Raw genomic sequence first — 10,788 nt, 5'->3', positions numbered from 1 at the left:
CATATGAGTGATTTGAGGAAAGGGAAAAAATAATAAAACAAAATTTTAGTCTAGTAATGAAGTTTTAATCAAGAAAAAATATAGAGTGATATACTTTTGTACAAACTTATGGTTTGTACGAATTGATATGGCATAATTCAATTGAGTAGATTAATTAGCTCTCTGTCCACACAAAGATAGAAGTACTATAAGGAAATAGATGAGCTTATTAGATTAAAAACTTTTATACAGATAATTAATAGTGATTGTAATAATTTGTAATACAACACATTAGAGAGAGCTATGATTTATAAAGTAGGAATTCTTAAAATAATAAGATTATAACAATAACTTCTGTAGTGTTACAAAATTATGGTCAAAATAGAGAAAATTGTAATATAACAAATTTAAAAAAAGCTTGCTTCACCGTTTCAATAGCAATCTCAGACAAAGCCTTAGAAAGAAACTAGAAACAAATAGTAATTGATTTGCAAATGAGAAATCTCTCAAATGATTGACATAAAGAGGAAAGCCAAAAGATCCTTCAAGAGTGACTAAGCCATGATTAATGATTTTAAAAGAATTGAGTGCAAATCAACCATGCAAGAGCATGCGTGAAACCAACCACTATTTGAGTGGCTTTCTAGCAAGGCAATAGTGTTTTAGTTCACAATCAGGCCCAGCAATTAACTTTTGTAGTTCATGAAAAGTGCCAATAGCCTATAACTGCATCTCATAAGATTCCATTACCATGTAACATGTAACATTCCAAGATTGGTGTGAAAGAGGATCGAATTCCTCTTTGACTTTTTGTTTTAACTGTAGAGGCGACACCAATTGACCTATTCTGTCCGGTGGAGTCCTACTCTAACATCACTTGAATTTATCTCAAACCATTCTTAACTCTGGCATTTGAATAAAAACAATCTGGGAGCCTACCAGAACTTGACAGCCGTATGACAGGGGCTGCCGACAAAATTGTATGCACAAGTTAACAAGAAGTCTTTGTTGCTAAAAAGTTGCACATGTAGTGTTATTAAAACGTCGAAAAAAAAAATCGTTCCAACATATCCATCTGATATTTATCAGGAGTTCAGGATAACATACATACATGTCCATGGTAAGACAATTTATTTAAAACCATAAAATTTCTAGATGGTTTTCTGCCTTTATGAGGTGCTTATTCTACCTGCAGGACTTGTATCTCGAAATCCAGGACTGAGTTAGGTTGAATCCCCCATTGTGGAAATCCACCAGCACCATAGGCGTAATCTGGGGAGCACTACAAATTCATTGAAGAGGATTAGAAGATGTTAAACGAAAACAAATCTAAGTTATGTACACAGATAACAGCTTTCACAAATTCACATCAACTATTTCTCAAGGCAAACCAACTGCTACTCTGACCACTGCAATGAATATAATGAGAATCTACCCAAAAGTAGGTTCTTTTATGGAGATCATAATGAAGAAAATAATCCTTGAAGTTGAGAAGACATTAGCACAAGGGAAAAAAAAATCAAAAAATAATAGGAAAAGCATAAAAGCAAAGATCCAATAATTTCCCATAAACAATTAGGGCCAAATCTTACTGACGCAAGTGTAATAATTTCAGTGGCTAAAAGAATAGAAAAGGCTATGAGGGATTTTTTGTGGGAAGGCATAGGAAAGGGTGAAAAAAAAAAAAAAGATCATTTGGTCAGTTGGAGGGTAGTTTCTCAACTGCAATCCAAGGGAGGTCTAGGGTTAGGAAATATTCTTAACAGAAATAAGACCTTGCTTGGGAAGTGGTTATGGAGGTTTCCTCTAGAAGTTAATTCTCTTCGGCATTGTACTATGGAAAGCAAGTACGGGTTGCATAAAAATGGTTGGGATGTAGCTGATGTAGTTGGCGGAAGTAGTAGATGACCTCCAGTGTTTATTTCAAAAGGGAAAACAGATTTTTTATCCAATATTAAGCTGATGGTTGGTAATCGGCAGAGAGTTAGATTTTAGGAAGGATTGTTGGATTAGGGAGGCTGCTCTCTATGATCTTTTCCCTCGATTATATAGGCTTTCTCGAGGTTGTGAGTTTTCCATAGTTAGCATGTTATGCAGTGGAGTTGGGATTTTAAGTTCCTTAGAAACTTAAAAGATAGAGAAACTGAAAAATGTGCCGAGATGCTTGGGCTCCTACATGGGGTTTATCTTAATGATCTTAGTGAGGATAAGAGAGTTTGGGTTTTAGATAAATCAGGATGTTTGTGCACTAAATCTTACTTTCTTAGTCACATAGATATGTCAATGCTCCCTCATTTTCTCCTTCTCACCTGATTCGGAAAGCTAAGGTCACCACCAAGGTGAAGATGATGGCTTGGTCTGTTGCTCATAGAAAAATCAACACAAATGACATGGTTAAAAAAAGAAGACCTAATATGAAAATATTTCTAGATTGGTGTGCAGTTTGTGAAAACACATAAGAGAATTTTGATAATTTGTTTCTACACTGCACTGCTGCTTACTTTTTGTGGTCTAAGTTGTTTAAGACTTTTAATCTAAGCTGGTCGGCCACTGCCTCTTGTTTCATTCTTCTATTGGAAAGATTTTCTTGCTTAAAAAGGGAGAGGGAGAGGTAAAGCATAGGTTGTATGAGGACTGTGCAGTCTTGGCTATTTTTTGGGTCTTGTGGAATGAAAGAAATCAGAGAAATCAGAGAATCTTTGATAACAAAGCTGGGGAAGATCCTTTGCACCTATGGGATAAAGTGAAGTTTTGGGCAGCATCAATTACTGCTGAGTTCAAAGATATCTCTTTCTTTTTTATTTTATTTAAATGGGAAGCCTCTGTATCCTAGGAGGGAATGCATTCTTAGTAAGCAGTGTTGTTCTTGGGTTTTGGGCTATTTTTGGTCTATTTAGTTTTTTGAGTGTTTTGTTTAGAATGGGACTTTTTGTCCTGTTTTTGTGGATTTGTAGTCCCACCACTCCTTGTACATATCTCATATAGTTCTTTATATAATCTTTTGTTTCTTAGCGTGAGGAAAACAAAAAAATTGTAGTATCATCAAAGAAACAACTAGTTTTCTGAAAATAATTTGCAAAACATCAACATGCACCAATATATGTAACCAAGAAATGGGGGTTGGAGAGCCCGCCATCACTTTCTAAATTATTGCCAAGGCCCAAAAGGTTCAATAATCTTCATATAATATGCTTCATAAGCATCACAGTCACCATTTCAATTAGAAATTAAAATTGCTCTATTTCATGCAAACATCATGTTTTAACATTGTCAAAGAAACATAGGAACTATTTTAAAGGAGTGAATAGAATAGTACCCGCAGACGAGCAACTTCTCCCACCTGCATTCCCATCACACCTTCATCCCATCCTACATATAAATCAAACATATAGGATTATACACATTATACATTATAAATTTAAAGTTTATCTTCTTAGTATTCAATATCATGCCCAAAGTATCAAAATGAGAAGGAAAAGAACAAAGATAATATAAAAATCGTGGTCATCTCAGAGCTGAAATGTCCTTAACTTGACATAGAGTTAAAAAGGAAATGCTTTCTGACAAAAAAAAATTATGATTATAATGATTATGTGTTCAATATAATTTATGATACATAAATAATAACCAGTAAATTAGCTAGGACACTAGAAATTATCAATTCAGATATTAAGAGGCTGTTTGGAGATGATTTTAAAACAGCACTACAGAGTTGCAAACATGACCAAAGAAATATAGGCATTAGGAGAGGAGTTACATAAAACATCTTCAATGCACAACAAACACAATCTTCAGTAGCAACAAAATGCATAATTGACACACAGGAAGATAAAACTCTCAGGTTAAAAATTTAAAATAAGACATTAGTTTCTTGCTTAAACAAACAACTAAAAGGGTTATAAACACATCTCAAAAATGGTCACAGAGCAACTTGTAAGCAAAAGCGCCAGTCAAGGACGCAACAAAAACAAGCACTACCACCAGTCACTTCTTTGATATAGTACATTTAATTTGCCATATTCAAAATGCCTTTGCTACAAAAATATAAAGAAACAAACTTGAGTTCCAAGCGTAACATTCAAACTCTGATAAAATGATAACTTATCTAAAAACTTAAATGTGTTCATTCCTCTCGTTGTTAACAGAACAAAAACAATGTAAAATCATGGACTTCAAAAAGTAGCCGAAAAGAAAAACCATAGAGTTACCTTTTATAACAGAGCCTTTGCCAATCTGGAATGTAAAAGGCTGCTGCCCAGGGTCCTTTGTGCTGTAAAAGTAAAAAATAATGGAACAGTAACCAACTGTAATATTTGAAAGGAGCATTTAAATAAAAGAGAAATCGTACTTGAGACTCAAAATATAGTTTAAACACAATAACACAATCCTCACCTCCAGAACTTCTGAGACAGATCGCCATTTTTCCCTGCATTAAAAAGAAATATTTAAAGGTGTGAAAAGAGAAGAAAACTATATATGAACAAAGCTTCCACTCATTTCACAATTAGCTTACTTTGACACACTCAAATTTTTCCAGCACGACCCTGCAAGGTTAAACTGTATGCCAGTATATGTAATTAACACAGAACATTGATTCACCGAGACCTATATACGGAAATAACGGATAACAACTCTACAAACTGAAAGCTATAAGTTAAATATGTGTGACACACTTAGAAAAGTCAGCGATTATCATCCCTTACTTGTGCCTAAACTCACAGAATCATAAGAGGTTTCGGTTTATACATATGCACACACACTCAAAATATAAAGATCAGACATAATGTCCTCTCCATTGAAAAATTCACAAAAAAAAAAAAATAATATGATTATCACTAATATTAGCAAATACCCATTACCAAACTTTCGATGTATTTACAAAAAATGCATTAAGTTGACAACCAAAAAAAAAAAAAAAAACTAACCGTAGCCAGTGCAGTGGACGGTAACCTTCTGACCAGCAACCGGCTTAGGACCGTTTCCTGGGGTCAAAATTTGCTTCTCTATTCCCATCTCCTTCTCTGTCTTAGGGTTTTTGACTTTCTGGTAACTCTTTTTAATGGTTATCTGATAATCCGCTCATTTTTTTTTTTTTTTGATAGGTGATAATCGGCTCATTTATTACCTCCTTTTCAGTTTTTTTTTTTTTTTGCCCCTTTTATCAAAGTACTAACATTTGGGCCACTATATTCTTTCGATTTCTTATCAACATATCCCACCAGATTTTGAATTTATTTTTATTATTAGAAAATAAAATCGCACTCACGTGGCTTTAAAAAAAATTTAGTATTATTATTTTTTTTTACTTTACACTTAATGAAACTGATAAAAAATATGAATTGATTTTTTTTTAAGATGAGGCAACCTTATAAAATATAAAAAAAAACTATTAGCCAGCAATACAAATAAAGAAGCAACGCAAGATAAAGAATAAAATGAGAGAATATATTATAGAGTGATTTTATTCATTCCAATTGTGTGTGTACAAAATAAAAAGATAAGCTCTCATTTTATAGTTACATAATCACTCCATGAAATTAATGAAAAATTATGGATCATAATTTCTTGTGAGATAGTGAGAGTTACAGGGAAACTAAAGGTTGCTAATGAGAGATAGTGGGGAGACTAAGAGATATATGTTATGGGAGACTAAGAGATATATGTTATGAACATCTACATTTATTTTAATAAATTCATAACACTCCCCCTTTGATGTTCATTACAAAGAATATGCCTCATTAAAATCTTTACACAATTGTTATTGTTTAATAACAATCAAATTAATTATGAGAAGATGAAAACTAAATTTAAAAGAAAATTTCTCTATTTATTAGATAATAGAGAATATACAAAGATAAAAAATGATGATGCCACATCACCTCCTCAAGTCCCAACTTTATATATATACTAGAAAATAGAACTGCGCTTCACGCGACTTTGAAAAAAGAATTTAGTATTATCTTTTTTTTTTTACTTTACACTTGACGAAACTGATAAAAAATATGAATTAATTTTTTTTTAAAATGAGGCAGCCTTATAAAAAACAAAAAAAAGCTATTAGCCAGCAATACAAATAAAGAAGCAATGCAAGATAAAAAATAAAATGAGAGAATATATTATAGAGTGATTTTATTCATTCAAATTGTGTGTGTACAAAAAAAAAAGATGAGTTCTCCTTTTATAGTTATATAATCATTCTATGAAATTAATAAAAAATTATGGATCATAATTCCTTGTGAGATAGTGGGAGTTATAGGGAAGCTAAAGTTTGCTAATGAGAGATAGTGGGGAGACTAAGAGATATATGTTATGAACATCTACATTTATTTTAATAAATTCATAACACTCCCCCTTTGATGTTCATTACAAAGAATATGCCTCATTAAAATTGTTACATAATTGTTATTGTGTAATAACAATCAAATTAATTATGAGAAGATGAAAAGCTAAATCTGAAAGAAAAGTTCTCTATTTATTAGATAATAGAGAATATACAAAGATGAGAAATGGTGATGCCACATCACTTCCTCAAGTCCCAACTTTATATATATATATAGATATAGATAGTTTTATTTTTCTTCAAGCACCCACCATATATAACTTATAAAATCTATATGAAAAAACTCTCATAATTAATATAATTTCTCTTTTTCTTTTTAAAATTTTTATCAATTATTACCATAATTATCAAAAAAGAATTTGACATTTATTTATTATCTTCTATTGAGTGCTGTAAATTGATTTTTTCCACGATTATAAAAGTTGAGTATGTAATATTTGAGAAGTGATAATAATTTAAAAAATTAAAAAAAGTTAGATTATTTAAATTAAATATTAATAAAAATTATCATATCAGTGCACCTAAATACTATTTATCCTTTTAGGTTACAAATTATATATTAGTATAAAAGTAATTAGTGTAGGGTAATGATAGATAATGAAATATCAAATATCACAAGTCTTTTAGAAATGGATCTAGACCCAGAAATTAGTCTTTAGAGATGCAAAATGGACCATGTTGGGCTCGAGTTTCGGGTCGGCCCAATCTTGGTTAACAAATGCCAAACCCTGGGATCATGCCAAGTGAGAGAGGCCATTTTCAGTCATAAGATGATTGTGAATGTTTTCATACAAATTAAGAGTTACCCTGTAAGTCCAAAGTTTCAAAGTCGCTTGAACCAATAGTTTTCAAAAAAATTTATTTAATTGACCACGTAAGTTGAGTTATGAAGAATATAAGAGTTAAAAAATTGATATGACTTTACACACTTTTTTTTTTAAAGGTTATCATTTTGATTTATGTTACATTTGATTTTTTTCCTAAAATCGCAATTTAAAAATTAGGATGATTTTACTTTAATAATTATCTAATAAATACCACATTACTTTACACCTCCTCAACTTCAATACACATTTTAGGATATATACTTTTGATATGCTTAATATTATTGAACATATTATTATCGACATACCTTTGAGATGTTTAGCATCATTGAATACTATATTAGCGTTAGTCAACAACTCCGAACAATTTATTTTTTAGCAAAATTACTGATAATTGGTAAGCAAAATTTTTTTTGGCAAAGCAAGAACCCTAAGATTTGAAAATAGAATTTGGATTCATAATAAGTAGAGCTAAGTTTGGTACTGAGTTTTTCATTATAGTGATTAAATAAGAAATAATTAAATTTAACCGTATACTATTATAAAATATAAGCATATACACATCACAAATGATTATAAACACCCTCGACATACTTCTGCACTATATCCAAATTCTTCTAAAAGAAATTTTGAATTAAAAACTTTAAAAAAATTAATTTACTAGTAAAAAAGACTGAAAATATTTAATTGTAAGATAACCTCTAATTTACCTATTCTTTTCCACATTAACAAAAATAATAAGAAGGAAAATTCTATCTTAGCTAGAAAATTAACAAATACGGTTATAATAAGAAGCGTTAAAGCAGTGCAACCTTAATTTTCTTTTTCTTACAAAACCTTAAGCAAATAGAAAATTAACAAATACTTTTTAATGCATATCAGCGTTCCCCAATTGCTGCTTTGTTGTTCCGTTTGTGCAAAACTGTAAAAACATATCTGCATCTGAAAATAAGAAGAGATATATGGGAGAAAAATATACTCAAGGCAGATGCGGCAGTAGATTTTGCTCGAATGAGTGCTGTTTGCAAATCTTGGAGATTTATAATCAAAGAAAATATTAATGACATTCCCGCATTACAGCTCGATTTCCATGGTTGGTGGTTTCAATTGATCAGAATGATAAGGACAGCAAAAGTTTGATATTCTTTGACTTGTGTCAAGGCAGATTCTACAAATTCACCCTCTAGGAGGGTTGCTGCTGTTGTGGATCTTCCAAAGGTTGGCCTGTAATGCTAAAAGGCTCGAAAAGTGAATCCGCAGTTATTTCTCTTCGATCCAATTTCAAGACCACTAATTCCCCTGCCTCCACTATAAACAATTACTAGCTTTGTGTGTTATCGCAAAGTTGATGTTGCAGATCACTTTACTGGAGATTTCTTTACCAAGTTTGAATTATCATCCATAAATGTGCAAAACTGTATAGTTGCAGCGATCAATGTAAATGCTAAGGTCTTGTTTGGTATTGAGGTGCTGTAATTTAAACTACAGTTGTAAAAAAAATTATAATTATGAAATAAATGTTAATAAAATTTAACTATGAGGTAAAAATTAATAGTACGTAGTAAATATAATTTTTAAATAATAATTTTGATAAAATTAGTAAAAATATCATAAATTTTTCATTATACAAATATAAAATCAAATCAACTTAACTTTCAAATTACAATAGCTAATGTTTGCCAAATATTTTAGTGGTGTGGTTTAAAAACTATAAATATTCAATCTTAATCCCAAACGGGATCTAAATTTGGCAATGTGTAATCCACCACGCAAGGATGGACCGTCATTGAAATGGGTGAATTAACTTTTGTTGAAGACATCTTATTCAATAATGGAGTAATTCATGCCTTCATTACTACCTGATAATGTCAAACTAACAAATGAAAACGGCTATGATCAAGATGTTAATTGGAGTTGTTTACATGAATCTAGTTCAGTATGAATAGATAAGATCTATATCACTAACTTCTATTTGGTAGAATTAGCTGTGGAATTGTTAGTTATTCGCAGACAATCAAATATCATTGAGACTCGAGTACAATAAAATAATGGTATAAAGGACTCTACATCTTTATACCATCAAACAAATATATTTCATGCATTCAAGCTTGATCAATATCCTATCAGAATCACCATGCAACCAACCATATTATATAGAGGCTCAACATCGGTTCTTGTTCGACCAAGATATTTTAATGGCTTGGAAAAAGAATTATATTTTCTTTTTAAATCAATTTAATAACGATGATGAACAATGCTTTACTTGCAAATCAGGCATCTTCAATCTAGAAGATGGAAGGATTCAACGATGTTTTCCAAGTATAGATAATTCAATTCATTGTCGTACGACTTGGCTCTCCCCTAACATTAGATGATAAGATGAACAATTATGATTGAATGGTAAGATGTTATTTATCTTTGCCATTACTTGAGATCATTAATTTATAATCCTATATATTCTATCTTTTGTTGTTCGATCATTAATGTACCATCCCTTACTCTTTTGTAAGAACTCGGAGCTATTGAGCTCCAGAAAGTGCAATTAGGAGTTTGGGACTATAATGATCGTATGATCTGCTCAGGGTTGGAACAAGTTTTGAATTATGAAACGAGTGGTACAACTGTATCAATTGCTTACCAGTCAAGGTATTATATATTCTAGGGTTTCGTAAGGTTTTGATTTAAGTGCAGGGACAATTGATAAGTTTAAGTGCGAATCCCTAATTCTTAAGGCTTAGGGAAAGTTGTTGAAAAAATAGCATATGAATATGCTATTTTGAGTGGATCTAACTTAGTGAAAGTGGAAAATCTTGTGAGGCTCGGATTTTACTCCGTTAATACTTCAAAAGTGTATTTTTATTTTCTCAAAATGGTGCTTGGGTGAATGAGAAATTGTCTCTCAAAGTTCACCCTTGAAGTTGGAAATTTGAAAGGAAATGAGACTTATCCCACATGGGAAAAAGAAGCCAAGAGATTAGTGTTTATATATAAACACTTAACCATGCATGAACAAGAATTTTAAGGATAGAATTGCACGAGCACCTGTTTAAGCTTAGTTTTAATAAATTTTAAGGATATAAACACTTAATAGCAATTAAATTGCATATATTGAATTGCGAAATTTAATTTTTATGCTGCTGTTACGTACCCACATGAGTATAAAAAGACACCTTCCTCTTTTGTTTTTGGGCACACTAAAACCAGCACACAAAGCACTTACAATTTTTCTTTCCTCATTCTTTCGTTTTGTTTTCTGATCGAGTTTGCCGCTGTCGTGGTTCGCCGGAATTATTTGTCTGTACTTGATGGAAAATTTGTGCCCGTTGTATTCTGGGAAACAGTTACCAGCAAACTTAAAGTACTTCAGTAGGTGATAAATCTGTTTTAAGGACACTGTGTTACAGGCCTCGGGTTTTATTTTCTTCGTTTCGTTCCATTTCCAATTGTTGTTTTTCTTTTGCTGTTTTTAATATCAGTTGCTTTTTTGCTGTAGTTAAATTACCTACTGGTTTTTATTTGTTTAACTCACTGTGATTATTTTTTCTTACAAAAGTATCAAAGGATAAATAGTTGAGGTTTACCACTTTTACTCTATGCTTTATAGAGAATTAGGGCCCATGATTTAATTAGGTCCATTGTAAAATG

At 31.4% G+C, this 10,788-nt stretch overlaps 1 protein-coding gene across 1 annotated transcript; it reads right to left on the bottom strand.

Annotated features, from left to right (window-relative positions):
* Positions 1 to 983: 983 nt before the first annotated feature.
* Positions 984 to 5,227, bottom strand: LOC102622147 (peptidyl-prolyl cis-trans isomerase FKBP12). The gene is made up of 6 exons (XM_006494539.4): positions 5,091 to 5,227; positions 4,905 to 5,055; positions 4,372 to 4,405; positions 4,188 to 4,249; positions 3,296 to 3,348; positions 984 to 1,261 (listed from the first exon to the last, which is right to left on the bottom strand). Exons 2-6 carry the CDS (start codon positions 4,990 to 4,992, stop codon positions 1,160 to 1,162), a joined length of 339 nt encoding a protein of 112 aa, XP_006494602.1. The 5' UTR covers positions 4,993 to 5,055; positions 5,091 to 5,227; the 3' UTR covers positions 984 to 1,159.
* Positions 5,228 to 10,788: the final 5,561 nt, after the last annotated feature.

Source organism: Citrus sinensis, chromosome 8, assembly GCF_022201045.2.
Source record: "Citrus sinensis cultivar Valencia sweet orange chromosome 8, DVS_A1.0, whole genome shotgun sequence".
In the NCBI taxonomy this organism is placed as follows: Eukaryota; Viridiplantae; Streptophyta; class Magnoliopsida; order Sapindales; family Rutaceae; genus Citrus; species Citrus sinensis.
Note: the sequence above shows the minus strand (reverse complement) of the source record. Positions and strands in the feature narration are given on the sequence as shown.

Coding starts and splice junctions, on each gene's coding strand:
- LOC102622147 (XM_006494539.4), bottom strand. CDS start 4,992: ATGGGAATAGAGAAGCAAATTTTGACCCCAGGAAACGGTCCTAAGCCG. Junction 4,406..4,904: donor CGTCCACTGCACTGGCTACG/GTTAGTTTTTTT, acceptor TTTTTAATGCAG/GGAAAAATGGCGATCTGTCT. Junction 1,262..3,295: donor GAGAAGTTGCTCGTCTGCGG/GTACTATTCTAT, acceptor ATGAATTTGTAG/TGCTCCCCAGATTACGCCTA.